This window comes from Balaenoptera borealis (genome assembly GCF_965194805.1).
Source record: "Balaenoptera borealis genome assembly, chromosome: 1".
Taxonomy (NCBI): Eukaryota; Metazoa; Chordata; class Mammalia; order Artiodactyla; family Balaenopteridae; genus Balaenoptera; species Balaenoptera borealis.
This window is the reverse complement of record NC_138860.1, coordinates 79,550,695-79,569,513: the sequence shown is the minus strand read 5'-3', so window position 1 is coordinate 79,569,513 and position 18,819 is coordinate 79,550,695. Positions and strand designations below refer to the sequence as shown.

The window sequence follows — 18,819 nt, the reverse complement described above, 5'->3', positions numbered from 1 at the left end:
CTGATTTCCACTGCTGCCTGAGAGGTCTCAGCTTGACTTGTCAAAATACCCCTTGTTCCTCCTGCTACAGGTCACCCACTCTCATTTACATGAACTCTGGGTCCCCAGTGTAAACCTCACGCCAATTTCTTCCACCCTTTTCAATCTTTTAAGCCCTTCATAGCTCTCTCTCCATTCCTCTCCTCAGACCCCTTTGAGATCCAGGTATCTGCTGGATGTGAGGTGCTCCCGGGGAACACCTCAGAAAGCTTCATCCGTGTAGCATTTCAAGGAAGAGATGTCCTGAGTTTCCAGGGAACGTCTTGGGTGTCAGCTCCAGATGCCCCACCTTGGGGCCAGATGGCCTGCACGGTGCTCAACCAGGACCAAGGGACCAGGGAAACAGCGCAGTGGCTCCTCCACGACATCTGCCCCCGATTTCTCAGAGGCATCCTGGAGACAGGGAAGTCCGAGCTGGAGAAGCAAGGTCAGCCTGCCTCTGTCACCTCCTGCCCTCCACTCCACTCTGGGCTCCATCTGGGGTTTTCATTCCAGGGTTCACATCCCTTTGAGCATCATGGGAAGAGAAGGGGATGGATAAGGTGTGAGGGTATTTATTCATTCCACAGACATTAACTGAGCGCCCTTTGGGTTCCATGAATTGAATTAAATAAGCACTGGGGGTCAAGCAGGATCTCTGCTTGAGGGGGAAGATGATAAGACAGATGAACAGTTCAAGCAGTGTTTGAAACATGCTACATATGTTGCAGCTGAACACAGGGTGCCCTGGGAGTACAGAGAAGGGGCATTTACAGTAGACCGGATCAGGAAAGGGAATGGGGATCAGGGAAGCCTTTCCTGGAGAAGCTAGTATAAAAGGATTGAAGTTGTGGGAGTTCATCTCCAGAGGTGGAAATGTAGGACGAATGAGCCTGCTATGAGGCCCAGAGCCTCTAATGCAGAGTCTTCACTTTAAGATCCCTCATACCCTTGTTGGATACAGTGAAGCCCGAGGCTTGGCTGTCCAGTGGCCCCAGTCCTGGGCCTGGCCGTCTGCTGCTGGTGTGCCATGTCTCAGGATTCTACCCGAAACCCGTGTGGGTGACGTGGATGAGGGGCGAGCAGGAGCAGTCTGGCACTCAGCAAGGAGATATTGTGCCCAACGCTGATGAGACTTGGTATCTCCGAGTAACCCTGGATGTGACGGCTGGGGAGGCGACTGGTCTGAGTTGCCGAGTGAAGCACAGCAGTTTAGGAGACCAGGACATCATCCTCTACTGGGGTGAGATAGAACCGGGGCCCAGCTGGGAATGGGAGGAGACGCTCCTCAAGCATAGAGGGAGGGACTGGGGAAGGGGAGGGAGTGGACACACCCAGGATGGAGGAAATGAAGCCCCATACCAGGAGGGATAGAAGGAGAGGATTCTGAAAGGAGAGGAATAAAAATCTGAACTCAAAAAGGACTGAGACAAGGTGTTCCATATACAAAAAAAAAAAAAAAAAAAAAAACCAGACTGGGCTTCCCTGGTGGCGCAGTGGTTGAGAATCTGCCTGCCGATGCAGGGGACACGGGTTCGAGCCCTGGTCTGGGAAGATCCCACATGCCGTGGATCAACTGGGCCCGTGAGCCACAACTACTGAGCCTGCGCATCTGGAGCCTGTGCTCCGCAACAAGAGAGGTCACGATAGTGAGAGGCCCGCGCACCGCGATGAAGAGTGAATAGGCAGCAAGTACAGAATCCCAGGAGGATTTGTTCCCCAGAAGAGAGAACCGGGGACTTTGAAAGGCAGGGTAACAGAGATAGCTGTGGTTTATTGAGTGCTTCTTCTGTGTGAGCTGCACACTCTGCATACAGCATTTCAACTAATCATCCCAACTATGCTTTGAAGCAGGTACTATTATTTTCATTTTATAGATGAGAAATTGAGGCTAAGCTAGGTCAAGTAAACTGCCCTGAGTCTCATCATTAGAAACTAGAAGAGCTGGATTTAGACTCAGGTCTGCCTAGCAACAAAACTGGTGCCTTCCCCTATATATTGCACTAGCATATGCTGAAGTGAACCGAATTATGGATGCCCAGACCCTGAGAAAAGACGGGGCACCTAAACTTCAGAGGAATACAAGTGGGCACATTAAGTGGGGGAGGAAATAAGAAACACCTGGCACCCTCACATGTGCTTATACCAGGGGACTTGAAATAGGGTGGGATTCTGGGATGAGGCACATCCTGTGTTCCCTCAAACAGACCGGAGCCATGCCTCTGTGGGCTTGATTGCCATGGCAATACTGCTGTCCCTCCTTCTGATTGGTGGAGGCTTCGCATTCTGGTTTAAGAAGCACCGGTAAGTCTCTCCTTCCCATCTCCTCCTTCCCTCAACTTCTCTCCCCATATCTTCTCCTCTCCCCCTTTCCTTATGGTCTCTCTCTTTGTTTTCTCTCACAGCCTCTATCAAGACATCCTGTGACTGTCCTCACCACACCTGTCTGTCTGGACCTCAGGATTTCAGGGCTTTAGTGCTCAGAATCTGAGGGTGAAAGACAGCTACCTTGAAGAAGCAGAGGACAATCATAAGGCAGCTTTTGTCACGTCCTTTGAACACTTTATCTAAGAGGATTTAAGTTCTTTTTCAGTATATTACAAGTGTATAAGCCCACGTGGTTCTGTAAAAACAGAAGTGCAAACTCAGATACCTCTCAGGGACAAGCAGATAAAGGCTGGGGTGTAAGTGTGTGTGTGTGTGTGTGGTCATTATTTGAATGATGGAATCTGCAGTGAACTGGAAAGCACTTTTCCTGTCCAAAGGAAACGGGTCCAGCTGTTTGCTATCAAGTATAAAGTAAGACCCTGGCTTGGCTGTAACCCACATTTTTTTCAAGAAAAGTGGAAGTCTAGGTTTATATGTGAACACGCCTGATATTAATGTGTTGACTCAAACTTTTACAATATTTGGGGTGTGGGATACCCCAAATACACCTCTGCTGGCTGATGACAACCCTGGGGCTCCCAGTTTGTGTCTCTAATGTAAAAAGTTTGTCCTGAATGACATATCGGCAGTTTCAGGACCTAGTTTCTATTGTGAATTTGGGTTTATAAAGAGGGACATTTTCTCTTTAAAAGAAAATTAGGCTGTAAGAAACAGAGGTGTCTCAAGCTTTTTACTTGGCGTAACTTGATTAAAAGAGGAGAAATCATGGTGTATTTATATTATGTAGAAAAAGCTACTTTTGGTAGGGATATTTTTCTCAAGTGGTCCTACTTATAGCTATTGAATGAGACAATATGTGGGCTGGGCTGAACCCATTTGGGTAGACGTGAGCACTAGTGATGATGGCCCCGCTGTCTGCTCTATTCTTAGCCTAGAGAAAAGAAGCAGGAAATGTAGAGGAACAGCAGCCCTTCCTGATGCCAAAAAAATGAGAAGGCCAAGTTAAAAATCATCTGTTATCTATCAGGGAAGTCGTCTCTTGGCACTCAAGGCCCTCGAACATCCAGAAAAATTGAGACTAAACTTTTGAAGTCTTTGCTTGAGAAAATTAAGACTTGGCATTTTCTATGTTGCACTTTCAGGTTGAACCTAGGATGTGGGTGGAAATCCAGCTAGTTTCTAAATCAATGGTTCCGAAACTGTGGTTTCCTGACCTGTAGCCTCATTATCAGCTGGAAACTTGCAAATTATTTTGGGCCACCCCCCCAAAAGATGAGACCTACTGAAATGAGAAATCTTGGGAGTGGGGACCAGTAACCTGTGTTTTAACAAGCCCTCGGATGATTCTGATGTTCAGTTAGAGAACTGCTGTTTGCAGGTATTGTACAGTGCTAAGCAATGGATTCCTCAGAATGCTAAGTGAAAATGTTGGCCTGAGATTAGTTAGGGAAGGCTTCCTAGAGGGAGGGGAAATTGAATCCGGAAGTAGAGATACAGTGAGGTGAACAAGCAAGTGCACTGGATCAGGAGACCATAGTCTCCTCTGACTCACTTTATTCCTGTGCCAAATGGAGATAATAATGTTTGTCCTGATCATGCTACAGATTGAACGTCTATGTCCTGTGTCCCCCGCCCCCCAACCCCCGCTAATTCATATGTTGAAAACCAAATACCCAAGGTGATGGTATTAGAAGGTGAGGTCTTTGGGAGGAGATTAAATCATGAGGTCTGAGCTCTTGCGAATGGGATTAGTGCCCTTATAAAAATGGTCCTTATCTATAGCACAGGGAACTCTACTCAATATTCTGTTATAACCTATATGGGAAAGAATCTAAGAAAGAATAGATATATGTATAGGTATAACTAAATCACTTTGCTATACACCTGAAACTAACACAACATTGTAAATCAACTATACTCCAATGTATAATAATAAAAATGTAAAATAATAAAATGTAAAATAATAAAAAAAAGGTCCTTATCCCCTCCACCATGTGAAGACACAGCAAGAAGTTGCCGTCTATGAACCAGAAAGTGGACCCTCACTTAATCTGGGAGTTCCCAGCCTCCAGAACTATGAGAAATAAATTTCTATTGTTTTTAAGCCACCCAGTTTATGGTATTTTGTTATAGCAGCCCAAATGGACTGAGATAGTTTATCTCACAAATGCTGTGGGGAGCAAATGTTTACAAATGTTTGGCAATCTGCAATGCCTTTAAAAATGTAGGGCCTGTTAACAGTTTTGGGTACCACACTTCCCTCAGGTGATGCGCTTCAGCTTCGCTTCCTCAAGCAGTGTCAAGCTTCTGACCCAGTCCCATTGGCCTTCTGCAATCTTAGGGCATGTGTGTTAAAGTGCTTTCTGCAATCTTTTTGGGAATGCTTCAGCATGAATTTACCTTAGCTCTGGTTCGTTTTTAAGCAACTTTGGTTTATTTTGGAGGTAAATGTCTATTTCTCTAGGAAATTCTGTCTTCTTCCTTCAAATACTCAGTTCAAAATATCTCAGGAAGTCCTTAGAATTCATTTTAGAGTGTGCTAATATTCTCTTTATGGCTATCGGGTTCCTTATTGAGTGCTGTGCTGGGTGTCAATTTATTGCCCTTGAACTCCAAATTCACCCTTCATTATATGCTCAGTGATAATGGATGAAATTCCTCTAATCATTTCTTCTTCAAAGCGAGCACAATGATAAGCTTTTCCAGTAGAGGGCCCTGGAGAGGTCCTGCAGGAGATAGGCACTCTCCTGTAGTTTCCAGCTACCGCAGGGCGGGTCAGCAGAGTGGGTGTGAAGGCATCCTATGGGGTGCTGCCTCAGCCATGTGCCCAGAGCTCATGGACACTCAGTAACCTTGTAGCTTCAGCCTGGCAATAACCTTCACATGGAAACCAGACCTCTGAAGGCTTTCTGCCCCTCCCAGTGCCCCATCCTCTCTTCAGATGGTCATATGGCCTCTGCTAAGTCCACCTGCTGCCCAGAGGTTTCCGCTGAGTCTCACTCTCTTTGCAAGCCCCCACCTGAGGTCTGAAGGGTTGCTTCCAGCTTGTCCAGTGACTGAAGACCAGCTCTGCCCTGGACAAACCAGCAAACTTCTCTGCTTCCCAAAGGGCTAAATGACACCTTCTCCAAGGAAGTCTGTGCTCCAGGCTTGGGGAGGGGTTACCCTTCCAACTTTATTCTGCCTTAAATATTCTCCTTCGGCCCTAGAGTTCCATGGAGAGTTTTCTTATGTCTTATAGTTATTTTCCCATTATAGTTTAATAATTCTATTAAACTTCCTCGGTTTAGCTCACTGTGTGGTTTCTATTTCCTGATTGGACTCAGGTGGATACATGTGCCTACTCTTGACCATACATAGGAAATCTGAACTTTCCAAAGCTATTTCTTGAATTTGCTTTTGCTCATAAGTCTATGACATGGAATTGACCCACTTTGCTTTGTGGTTTAGCTCTTCCTCCAAGAACTTAGATTTCATGTTCTTCTTTGCCAAAACCATCCTCAGGAGTCATTACCTGCTCCACTTTTAGTGCATCTGCTCTTCTCATTCACAGGGGCCTTTGTCCAGGGTGTAGTTGAGAGGGGTATGGTTAACTGTTAGGCCAGGACAGGTGTAAACTGGGACTGGCTCAGACAAATTTTCTGTTGATTTATTGTTTTCTATTTGTGCTGCGCAGTGGCTCAACCCTGGCTCTTCTGATCTTCCTCCTGGGACAGGCCTCTATTCTCAGGTCACATAAATCTTCCCACTCCCATGGCCCACTCCCCAGATTCTCTTGTCCCTCTGATCTTTCTTTGTCTTCTGTGTTCATTATCATCCTTATTTTCAGCTGAGTTCCTTCTCTGAGCTATGGTGATGGGAAAGGCTTTATTCTCTTCAACTTCTTTTACTTACTCCGGCTGGGTCTTCGCAAAACTTGTATTCTTTTACTGATTTTATTGAACCATCTCTATGGGGGTGTTTCCACATGTTTGTCCCTGCTTTTCACCCTGCAGAACCATCTTTCCTGTTTTCTTGTGAAAATCAGGATTATCCAATAATGAGTTCCTCATCTTTCCTCCCTGGTTTATACATGAGTGTATACATTACCTTTTTTTTTTTTTTAATTTTTATTTATTTGGCTGTGCCAGTTTTTTTTTTATAATATTTACTTTCTGTTCTGCAAATATAATCTCTCCAGTTATGTACTCTTTTTTCTTCTTAAACATGCCACATTTAAATTTATTTATTTTTGGCTGCATTGGGTCTTCATTGCTGTGCACGGGCTTTCTCTAGTTGTGGTGAGCAGGGGCTACTCTTCGTTGCTGTGCGTGGGCTTCTCATTGCAGTGGCTTCTCTTGTTGTGGAGCACGGGCTATAGGCACCCAGGCTTTGTGGCTCAAGGGCTTAGTTGCTCCGCTGTGTGTGGGATCTTCCCGGACCATGGATCGAACCCATGTCCCCTGCATTGGCAGGCGGATTCTTAACCACTGCGCCACCAGGGAAGTCCCTGCACCAGGTCTTTAGTTGTGGCATGTGGGATCTTCTTTGCCGCATGCGGGATCTTGATTGCGGCATGCAGGATCTTTTCTTTATTTATTTAGGGGCTTCCCTGGTGGTGCAGTGGTTGGGAATCTGCCTGCTAATACAGGGGACACGGGTTCGAGCCCTGGTCTGGGAAAATCCCACATGCCGCGGAGCAACTAGGCCCGTGAGCCAAAACTGCTGAGCCTGCGCATCTGGAGCCTGTGCTCCGCAACAAGAGAGGCCGCGATAGTGAGAGGCCTGCGCACCGTGATGAAGAGTGGCCCCCGCTCACCGCAACTAGAGAAAGCCCTCGCACAGAAACGAAGACCCAACACAGCCCCAAAAAAAGAAAAAAAAAGTTCCCTTGTAATCTAGAGATTAAAAAAAAAAAAAAAATATATATATATATATATATATATAATTTATTTATTTATTTAGGCTCACCGGGTCTTAGTTGCGGCATGCATGAGGGATCTTAGCTCCCTGACCAAGGAGGGAACCCACACCCCCTGCATTGGAAGGTGAAGTCTTTTTTTTTTTTAATTTATTTATTTTATTTATCTATTTTTGGCTGTGGTGGGTCTTTGTTGCTGCACGCGGGCTTTCTCTAGTTGCGGTGAGCAGGGGCTACTCTTCATTGCGGTGCGTGGGCTTCTCATTGCGGTGGCTTCTCTTGTTGCCGAGCATGGGCTCTAGGCACGCCGACTTCTTGGCACGCAGGCTCTAGAGCGCAGGCTCTGTAGTTGTGGCGCACAGGCTTAGTTGCTCCGCAGCATGTGGGATCTTCCCGGACCAGGGCTTGAACCTGTGCCCCCTGCATTGGCCAGAAGATTCTTAACCACTGCACCACCAGGGAAGCCCAAAGGTGAAGTCTTAACCAGGGAAATCCCCCCTCTTTTATTTCTGATATTCCTTGTCCTGAATTCTACTTTGTCTGACATTAAAATAGCTACTCGTGCTTTCTTATTATTAAGGTTTACTTAGTGTATCTTCTTCCATCTTCTATTTTTAACCTATATGTGTCTTTATTGTTAAAGTGTGTTTTCTGTAGATAGAAAATAGTTGGGTTTTGCTTTTTTATCCATTATGACAATTTCTGCCTTTTAACTAGAGTGTTTTGACCACTTAAATGTAATGATTAAATTTAACTTTAGTGCAATTTTTGACATGGGTTAAGTCTACTTTCTTGCCATTTGTTTTCTATTTGTCCCATCTGTACGTTTTCCTTTTTAGGATTCTATTTTTTCTCCACTAGTGGCTTACTGGTATGCCTCTTTTTAAACCTTTTTAAAGGCATTGCTCTAGGATTTACAATATATATTTTTTAATATATCACTGGCTACCTTTAAATAATATTATATTACTTTACATATATTGTGAGAACCATGCACAATGTATTTCCATTTCCCCCCTCCTGTCCTTTGTGTATTGTTGTCAGGAAGTTTACTTTTATATATGAATTTTATATATGAATTTAACTCCACAATTCATTGTTTTTGCTTTAAAGTTGTCGTTAAAATATTTCAAAAAAAGAAGAAATATTCTTGAATATTTACTGATGTATTTACCATTTCTAGTACTCTTCATTCTTTTCTACAGATCCAAGGTTTCATCTATTGTCTTTTTTCTTCAACCAGAAGAAATTCCTTTCATATTTCTTATAGTTCAGATCTATTGGCAACAAATTCACTCAGCTTTTATTTTCTGAAATAGGCTTTTTTTTTTTCATTTTGGAAAGATATTTGCAGGATATAGAATTCTGATTTGAAGATTTTTCAAGCATCATAAAGGTGTTGTTCCACTGCCTCCTGCTTTGCATTGTTATTGACCCAAGTCTGTGTTTATTCTTATTTTCCCCCACATATGTAAAGTATGCTTTCCCCCAGTTGCTTTAAATTTTTTTTCTTTCTCTCTCTTGTTTAGAACATTTGATTTCAGTGTGCCCCAGCGTGTGCGTGTATGTGTGTGTGTGTGTGCGTGTGTGTGTGTGTGTGTGTCACTGAGTTTCTTGAACTTGGGACTCCATCTCAGGTGTTATACTACTTGTCCTTTTTATTTCTTTTTTTTTTGGCCACACCACGCAGCATGTAGGATATTAGTTCTCAGGCCAGGGATCAAACCCTGTGTCACCTGAAATGGAAGCACGGAGTCTTAACCACTGGACTGCCAGGGAAGTCCCAAGACCACTTGACCTTTTTAAATGGGTCACAGAGACTGAACTTCCATCTCTGTCTCCTCAACTTACTGAGATTTCCATGCTCTTCTTGGGTTTTCCCTTGCTATGCTATGATTTGAAAATTGCCTCCAGGTGGAAAGACAGGGGACAATTGTAGATTTAATTGTAATAATATATTTCCTTTATCAAGCCAGATTTAGTGCTGTACCTTTTGTCTTTAAGTGGCTTGTTTTCAGAACTTAAGGGAAACATTTACAACTTCCTTGTTCCGCTTGGTAGAAATGAAAATCAACTAGAGGCCTTGTTTGTGAAAAGCTATTTTAGGAGTTGGAGGGCTGAGGGCTGTGGCAGAAGTAGAACACAGAGATGAACAATTAAACAACTCGGTGTTACTGATACATGTAGAGCAGTAGTAAAGGGCTATTAAAAAAGGGCAGTCAATCAAAACAGAAAAAGAACCAGGTAACATTACCAAAAATCTCTTCTGCAGAGGTGAAAACAATGCAAGTTGCAAATGAAAAGGATTGCTCAGAATTGTCTTGCATTCCATGTCTGCATCCTGCATAAATTATAACCCCTAGCACTGGAGCTAATGCACTTTGATACACTTGCTGTGACTATATTGGAAAATTAAAGTGTTGAGATGGACTTAGAATTTAATCCTGACCTCTGATATTACTGTGGACTATAATGAGTTCAGTTGGAAAGACAACTACAGAATGACTTATAGTCCATAAGTCAACATACAGTTGTTGGCAGATGGAAGAGACCCATTGTAAAAGCAGGGTAAAAAATTAATCTGAGATTAATTTCTGTTAGTTCTAAACAGAATAACTAGAAATGGAAGAAAGTGGAAAGTTGCATATATGGCCTGTACTTCAGATTCTAAAATTCAACAATAGCAATTCCATCACAGCAATGTCAGCTTGACATCTTTTTGGTGAGAGAAGGATACTGACCTTGAGAAATTTCAACTTAAAAATGTGAATGTGACTTATGGTGAACAGTTTTTAGTAGGTGCAAAACTGTATCTTCTGTTATGTATTTTAGACTTTCAAAGTACTGACGATGGTAAAGGAGAGGCAGGAAGTAGAGTTAATTTCTCACCATCATGATCAAGGGGAACCTGACACAAATAACTTAATCAGTGGCACAAGACTAGACAGGGTGAGTTATATAGAGATGGAACAGTTGAGATAGCCTACTGACTTTGCAGTGTTTGAAAAGCTAAGCTAAAGCATCCTTCTGTTGGGTCTGAAAGCCAGCAGATAAGGCAAAGGGACCCTTATGCCCCCTACACATGTGAAAAGAAAAATAAACTCACGTCTTTTCACTGATGATAAGACATATACTGAGAAAACCCAAGGAGCCCTATTTAAAAAAATCAAATAAGTACTAGAATTTATAAGGGAATTTTGTCATGTAGAAAAGGTAAATATATGAAAATCAAAGGTGTTCTGTCTATTAGCAATACTTCTCTGTACTAGGAACTGGAAACGGAAATAAACAGTTCATTCAAAAAAGTGACAAAAATATAAAATACTTAGGAATAAATTTCACAAGAATGGTATAGACCCCCATATGAAGAAAACCCTATATGTAGAGTCCTCTGAATGACAAAAGACATGTTCTGAGTTAATGAAAAGATATACTCTATTCTTGTTTTAGAAGATTTAACTTAATTAAATATCAAATTCCCATGATGTATGAATTAAATGAGATTCTAAGTACTATTAAAATGGCTAAAAATATGAAAAAAATATGGTGGGGGTATGGGATTTGCCCTTCTGGATATTAAAACTCAGAGGCACCATCAGGAAAATACTGTGGTGATAAAATCAACAAACAGTTGAATAGAGGAGTAGGATAGAGAGGTAAGAAATAGATCTCAGTATATATGGGAATATATGATATGTTATTTTATATCACTGCAAAAGAATAATTAATGAGTGGGCTGGCTATCCATCTAGAAAAAAATAATATTGGAACTCTATCTCATAGCATAAATATAAATAAATTCCATCTATATATTTTAATAAATTTATTATTTTATTTATTTATTTTTGGCTGTGTTGGGTCTTCAGTGCTGTGTGTGGGCTTTCTCTAGTTGCGGCGAGCAGGGATCTCTCTTCGCTGCGGTGCATGGGCTTCTTGTGGTGGCTTCTTTTGTTGCGGAGCACGGGTTCTAGGTGCGTGGGCTTCAGTAGTTGTGGCATGTGGGCTTCGGTAGTTGTGGCGTGTGGGTTCTAGAGCACAGACTCAGTAGTTGTGGTGCACGGGCTTAGTTGCTCCGTGGCATGTGGGCTTTTCCTGGACCAGGGCTCGAACCTGTGTCCCCTGCATTGGCAGGTGGATTCTTAACCACTGTGCCACCAGGGAAGCCCCAGATGTATTAACGAGTGAGGTTTTGAAGATTTTTTTTAACCAAAATAGGAATTCAGAAACTATAAAATATACACATATTAAAAAAATAAAAATTTTGTATGGCAATAGATGACATAAATCAATTGTGGATTGGGGGAAATATCTATATTGCAAAGTACAGATAGTGTTAGCTAACATTAATAATGAGAAGAGTCTCATAAATTTATGAGAAAAAGTTCAATACTCAAACAATAAATTGGCAAAGACTGAACAGATAAATCATAAAACAAATCCAAAATGGCTAATAAACATAAGAAAAGATAATCATCCTCATTAGTAGTCATGGAAATGCAAATTAAAGTAAAAATGAAATATCCATTCTATCCTAACAAATTGACAACAATGAAGGAGAATAATACATATATGATTTTTAAAAACAGCCTTGTGGGAAGCTATTTGGCAAAAATCTCTTCACATGAAAAATTCACAGACTTCTCAACTCAGAAATTCTACTCTTGGGACTATATTTTATTAAAATAAAAGCACCAGAATGTGAGGATGTATGTCCAAGAATGATTGTTGCAGCGTATGTATGTTTACGTATGTATGTAGGCGTATATGTATATATTTTGTAGTGGCAAAAAATAGAAGCAAGCATTAATTAGGATTAGATGTAGTTGCTTAAAGCATAAACAGCTCAAATAACAGGGGCTGAAACAAAATAAAAGTTTATTTCTCTCTCACATAATAGAAGAAATCCAGAGATAGGCACTCAAAGGTAGCTCCATTAAGTTAACAGAGACTCAGGCTTCTTCCACCTCGTTGCTTGGTTACTTACTGTCATGCTTCAACATGAAATGCTAATGTTTTATCATGATGGATTCTGGGTAGCAGGCTGGAGGAAGGGAAGGACATCTCCTTTCTTCCCCCTTTAAGGAGAATTCTCAGAAGTAAGACACACCAACAACCCTTCTGCTGCTTCTTGGTAAGTAGTCACAGAAGCACACCAACCAATGTGCAAGTGAAGCTGGGAGATGTAGTATTTAGTTTGGTGATAATGTGCCTAGCTAAATATTAGGTTTTGTTACTAATGAATTTGGGGAGGCAACTAGAAGTCTCTGTTATGGGCAAAACATAGAACAATGGGGAGTCATTGAATAAAATGAGTTAGGTCTATTAAAGTTGACTTGGAGGAACAACAACTTTATGAGGTTTTAAGAATCCTTAATTTATCTTAAATTTTTCTTTTGTTTATTCACAAGAATGAATAATATCTATGTGTAGAGAAGTTTAAAAGATATAAAAAATTAAAGTTAAAACGTGAAATGATAAAAAAAAAATATTGTGTTCATTTGGCAGTGTTTTTCCTTTCCCAGTGCTACCTAAAATATTGGTGTACTTACAATCGATGACATCTTTTGTAACACAGTATGATGAACTATGATAACAATAATTTAAATTAATATGAATTAGTATAAAATAAGACAACAGATAGCATATAAATCTGATAATAACTCTACATACTTACCCAAAATTTTGCATAATTTTTACTCTTGGTCATTACCCCAAACAACTGAAATCTTAATACATGACCTTCCTTTGCCAACTTTCTCACTCCTGGTATCTAACTCTTTGGACTATTTGGGTAGCTCCATTCCTCAGCCTCCTGGGACCCATTGATCCATTGCCTGCTTCCCTGATGTGTGTGTGTGTTGGCTCCCTTGCTCCAAAATCTAATGATCAATTGCAATTCACTCAAGAGTTTTTCAGAGTGGAGGAGAATATATATATATTTGGTGGGGGCGGTACATAGACTATTTTCTCTTTGCTTTTCCAAATTACTGGAATCTAGGAAAAAACCACTTTATCCAAAATGCAGAATGGTGGATACTACCGATTGGCTTGCTAAATCCTCCTTTGGTACCTTCTTTTATGGCAGAGTCTGGAAAGGTAAAAACCACATTTTTCAAACTTCTTTGCAGCTGGAGTTTGTAAATTAGATTTCACCAGTTAGATGCACTCATGTGCCATTTGTGGAAAGGTTTTTAACTACAAATTCAATTTCTTTGATAGAAGTAAACTTATTCAGGTGATCTCTTTCATTTTAAGTGAACTTTGGTAGTCCATGTTTTTCAAGGAGTTTATTCTTTTCTTCAAAGTTGTTAAATTTATGGCATAAAGTCTCTTATAGTATTCCCTTATTAATCTTTTAACATATGTGGGATCTGTGTTTATTTTACCTCTTTCCTCTCTGTTATTGTTAATTTATGTCTTCCCTCTTTTTTTTACTGACTAGTCAGGCTAGAGTTTTACCAATTTTATTGATCTGTTCATTGATATACTTTTTCTGTTTACTTCGTTTGAACTTTGTTTTGGGTTAAACTTAAGTTACTTGGAAAACTTTCTGATCCTTTAGAGCCTTGATTTTAAGTGTTGTTAGGTAGGATCAGAGCAGACTTTAGGGTTAATTCTGACCCACTACTTTAAGTAATACCCTCTTGAGTACTTCACTGAAGTACTAGAGGGGTGCCAACTGCAGATCTGTGGACTTCTCTGTGCAGCTTTTTCCTCTCTGCAACTCTGCCCTGTGAAATATAACCACCTTTGTCTTTCTGAACTTCTAACTCTGTATCCTCAACTCAGAGAGACTGCTAGGCTCTACATATATCCCTTTCCCTGGGCTGCATCTTAGAATCTCTCTTTAAGCAGTGAATTGACTCACCTTGTTTATTAACCCTCTCTCAGACATCACTGTCCTGTACTGCCTGATGGTCAATGTCCGAACATTGTTGTTTCATATAGATCATCCACTTTTTTTAGTTGTGTCAGGCCAGAAGGTAAATGTGGTTTTTGTTTTTCTATCTTGTCTGGAAGAGGATTCCACATATGTGACCTTTGGAAGTCAGGAATAAATGAAGAACTTTTCCTACTCTATTTTTCTTCACTGGAAAATAGAGTTGTGGTTGTATTCCAGTTTCCATTCTCCAGATCTCTGTGTTCATAGACGGTAGTCGTGGTTAGCAGTGGTAGAAGAATCTCTCCAACTCCAGCTTCCCTGGATTACAGACACTGTATTGAATTTGGCTTTGTTTAATAGATTAAGGACTCACCCTCCCCTAAGCACCACTGTGACTCAGTTGTAAAGTGTCCTGTGTGTTAATCATGTTTTTTTATTTTCTATATTTTATGATGCTCTGACATCTTGAGGACCTTACCTGCCAGGGAGGGACTGCTCCTCCCAGGGATAGCTAATTCCTTGAGATAGCAAACAACTCTCCTGTGAACAAGTCTTTCATATGCAAACCAACCAATCCAAATCCCATATTCCCCAACCACCTCCATTACTAATTCTCACATACCAAGCCAATATTTTCCCTACCCTTAATCACGCCAGGACCAGGTACCAAACAACTGGAGACCACCCTTATAACTCATAGCCCACTGAAATTATTCAAATTACCCAATCTTACACTGTTTACTTTGCCCTGCCTTGCCTTCCCTGTGGAAATCACGATAGAGGCTTATGCCCATGCTTTCCCCTTATTCCTTCTCTCTCCTGACTGCTCTTGGTACTATCCCATGTGGCCCTGCATGGCATGGTGTGCCCCTTTCTCTTGGGAATTGTAAGTAATAAGCTCTTCTATCAAAGGCAGTTGTCTCTGTGTCTGTCACATTACCATACCTGATTAAATGCAATCCTGGTCCAAGTTAAAACATCCTGGGAGTCATTTCTGCAATTCTCAGCCTAGACTGTTCTCTTTACCTTTCAGCAATTTTGTAACACCCCATTGTTTGTATTAAATCCATTACTGCATAAAATACTTATGTTTTCTCATTCATCACTGACTTAATCATGCAGCTACACAAAGGAGACTCTATAAGAAAAATGTTCATGTTGTTCAAAGCTATAACCCATAGTAATATATTTTTAAAATTGTCATTTATTTATTTATTTAAATTAATTAATTAATTTATTTTTGGTTGCTCTGGGTCTTTGTTGTTGCACGCGGGCTTTCTCTAGTTGTGGCGAATGGGGGCTACTCTTTGTTGCAGTGCACAGGCTTCTCATTGCGGTGGCTTCTCTTTGTTGTGGAGCACAGGCTCTAGGCACACGGGCTTCAGTAGCTGTGGCACGTGGGCTCAGTAGTTGTGGCTCACGGGCTTAGTTGCTCTGCGGCATGTGGGATCTTCCTGGACCAGGGCTGGAACCCATGTCCCCTGCATTGGCAGGCAGATTCTCAACCACTGTGCCACCAGGGAAGTTCTTTACTGTTCTTCTATTGTGGGTTTATTTATTTATCTGTTGGACCTCAGTTATAGAGTGATGAATTAGTTATACTCCTCAGCTCATGGCATATTAGCATCTTTGGTCTGGGCAAGGACATTTTTTTTGTTTAACTTATTTATTTATTATCTTTATTCTCATTATCCAATTCCATTCCCACTTTCATACATAGGCAACTATTTTAAAGTGTTTCATGGGTAACTTTTTGTTTATATATGTCCTTAAAAATTGTTTTGTGTGCATGCATTTTGTTTTCACAAATGGTGTTTGATATATCTATCATCTCTATCTATCTACTACCTATCTTTCTATCTCTTACTCTTTCTTACCTTTCCTCCCCTAAACACTGTTTTAAGATTCCTCTCTATTGCTATATGTACATCTAATTTGTTGTTTCTAATTGCTGCATAATAAGGTGTGTGTCTACAACATAGTATCAGTTTTCCTATTGAGGGACCCAAGTTACCTCTGATACTCCACAATGAAGATCCTCATACTTGTTCTTTTATGGACATAAACATATAAGAGCACTTTAAAAAGGTAATAATCTTTAAGACAAAGAAACATTTTCTCAACAAAGGTACTGAGCATGTTTATTAAAAATTAAATGAGATTAAAGACAAGGGACATAGCCAAGCATCCCCCAATTCAACAGTGATTAGTAACTGAGATCTGTGTCAGTGAAGCCGTGGCACCAGGAGTGTGAAGGAGCTTCCATCACCAGTAGATCTGGAATAAAGAGCCTCAAGGTGGACTAAATTTCTCACATTTCACTTACTAGATAGGAATTAATTTACTCTCCTCTTGTAGAGCAGACTTGGAAATGAGCTGTGTTGTCACATGGAAGATCAGCGACATGTTTCCACATGGGGGAAGAAGTGGGCATGCCCCATCCTTCCCACTTATACAACCTCAGCTGCCACCACAGCAGAACGTTGTCTTGGGGACAACAAGGTTAGACAGGCTGTCTCCCCCAAGAATAACTCCTTATTCAGATTAACTCACTGTAAGTGCTCCATGTGACCAGCAACCAGAAATTGGAAGCCTCCAAAAGGGACAGCATGCCACTATTTTGTGTGTAGCAGGATAACAGGAGCAGAGGAAGTATCCCTGGCTCAGCTATGATCATCATCTATCAGGACAGATGTGCCATTTTATCTAGGTTTTTGGGTCGGTGGGTGTGTTTCCCTAAACCCTCTAAAGCAAATACTTCAGTGCTACTGTCATTTGGGCCCTATTTTTTTTCCCCAAGGACGCTTCATGTTATGCTTCATTTGGGCCAGATGTTCAAATCAGTGTATCTGTTCGTCTTCGCTAAGAACACAACAATTATTTATTTGTCCTTCCAGCACACGTAGCAGAGAAGAGCAGCTGCTGACATGCAGCGAATGACAGATAGCTGATGCCCTTCTGCAAAACCACCAGCATCCCAGCAAACCAGGATACAAAAGGGGGTGGTACCCTCATTCAATCCCTATGTGACAGACCGTCTACAGGCTCCTTAATTTTAAACCCTAAATGAATAGCTTAAACAGATGTAGATTTCATGTGACAGGAGAGACAGGAAGATATGAGGCTTTATATTCTTCAGATGTCTACTTTTGCTGTACTGACTGTTAAAAAGTTATGTGTAACTTCAAGAAGAAAGGCACTAGAAGCTTCTTAGCAGAGGGTAATCCCAATCTTCTGGAGATTTAACGAGATGTAGCTCACAGAATCTTCTGGCTCCGTCTGCTGTTAATTGAATCAAAGTCAGTAAAAGTCTTCCTGTACTTTGGTGTGAATTTTCTGGATGTGAACCCAGCCATATTAAATATGAGCCTCACAGATGTTGTCTCATCACTATCATGGTATTTATCAGACATGGGAATAACTTCTTTTATACTGGCCTGGATGACAAGCTTAGCACATTTACATGGGAACAAGGCAACACATACTATAGACTTTCACACCAGCCAAATTTTTGTTTGTGCGGCATTCAGCTCGTTATGGCACATGTAAAGGTATTTGGTACCCAGCTTACTCTCCAAGGTAGCAGGTCATTGCTATTGTACCCAATCCCTACGATCTTTTTTCTGCCTTTAGGATTCAGGCTCTGACTTGGGAATTCGGATCTTTGCTTCTCTGTGCTGATGATAAGAAGGCCACTGCCATGAAATACGCAGGCCATTCCAAATAGTCACCCCCTTTTTGCAGGAAACTTCACTGAAGCTGGGTTCTCATGGCTGGTACTTGCCCATCCTCCTGTCCGGGATTTGCAAACCTGCAAGTTCCTTTTGCCACAGCCAAAGCATGCCCAGGCCATTGGCAATATCTTAAATAAGCCAGTTAGCTCACTGATTTTCACTGTTTCTTTGTTCCAATGTAAGCATTTTAACGTCCACAAATTTCTCTTGAAATTCCACTTTGCTCAAAAATTGATGGACCTCCAAGGGAGATTTCAATACAATTCTCACAATTATTAGTAAGTACGGTAGCCAGAAAAATCAGCATAGATGTAAAAGATTTGAGGAGCAAAATAAAAATATTCATCTAGTTGACCTATATAGAATCTGCATTCAAAAACTGGACAGTAAAACTGTACATCTCACAGATTTTGATGAGTAATGTTTTTATTGTTATTCAGTCTTAAGTAATTTCTCTTTTGATTAATGAATTCCCTAGAATAATTTCAAACCAATTATATGGAAATTTAAACATTTACCTTTTTGTTATTAATTTTTAGATTAGTGATATTATGGTCAGAGAATGTGAATAGGGTCCATAGCTACCTGTTTTTTGAAATGTGTTGAGACTTTCTTTATGGCTTAGAATATAGCCATTTATATATTTGACTCATATATGCTTGAGAAGCCCACGTACACCCCAATTTTTAGATGTAGAATTTTATACAGGCCAGAATAATTTTTTCAGCTTCATTGAGCTTTACTTGACAAATAAAATTATATTTAAAGTGTAAAATGTGATGACTTGACGTACATACACATTGTGAAAGGATTCCTACAACTGAGTTAATTAACACATCCATTACCTCACATATTTATTTACCTTTTTTTGTGTGAGAACTCAAGTTCTACTCTCT

At 40.8% G+C, this 18,819-nt stretch overlaps 1 protein-coding gene and 1 pseudogene across 4 annotated transcripts in view; one reads left to right on the top strand and one right to left on the bottom strand.

Moving 5' to 3' along the window:
• Positions 1-4,510, top strand: part of CD1D (CD1d molecule) — a 58,703-nt gene extending 54,193 nt beyond the window's left edge. For 2 of the 3 annotated variants that reach the window (XM_082406287.1, XM_082406285.1), the window contains 4 exons: positions 188-466; positions 983-1,261; positions 2,226-2,322; positions 2,424-4,510. In XM_082406287.1, the coding sequence (XP_082262413.1) occupies positions 188-466; positions 983-1,261; positions 2,226-2,322; positions 2,424-2,445 (677 nt within the window). In that variant the 3' untranslated portion in view covers positions 2,446-4,510. The remainder of the gene's footprint in view (positions 1-187; positions 467-982; positions 1,262-2,225; positions 2,323-2,423) is intronic. The other variant, XM_082406286.1, reaches the window with a different exon arrangement.
• A 1,986-nt stretch (positions 4,511-6,496) lies between these two features.
• Positions 6,497-17,977, bottom strand: LOC309618810 (deoxycytidylate deaminase pseudogene; annotated as a pseudogene). The gene is made up of 2 exons: positions 17,974-17,977; positions 6,497-17,923 (listed from the first exon to the last, which is right to left on the bottom strand). The product of its transcript is annotated as a deoxycytidylate deaminase pseudogene (transcript).
• Positions 17,978-18,819: the final 842 nt, after the last annotated feature.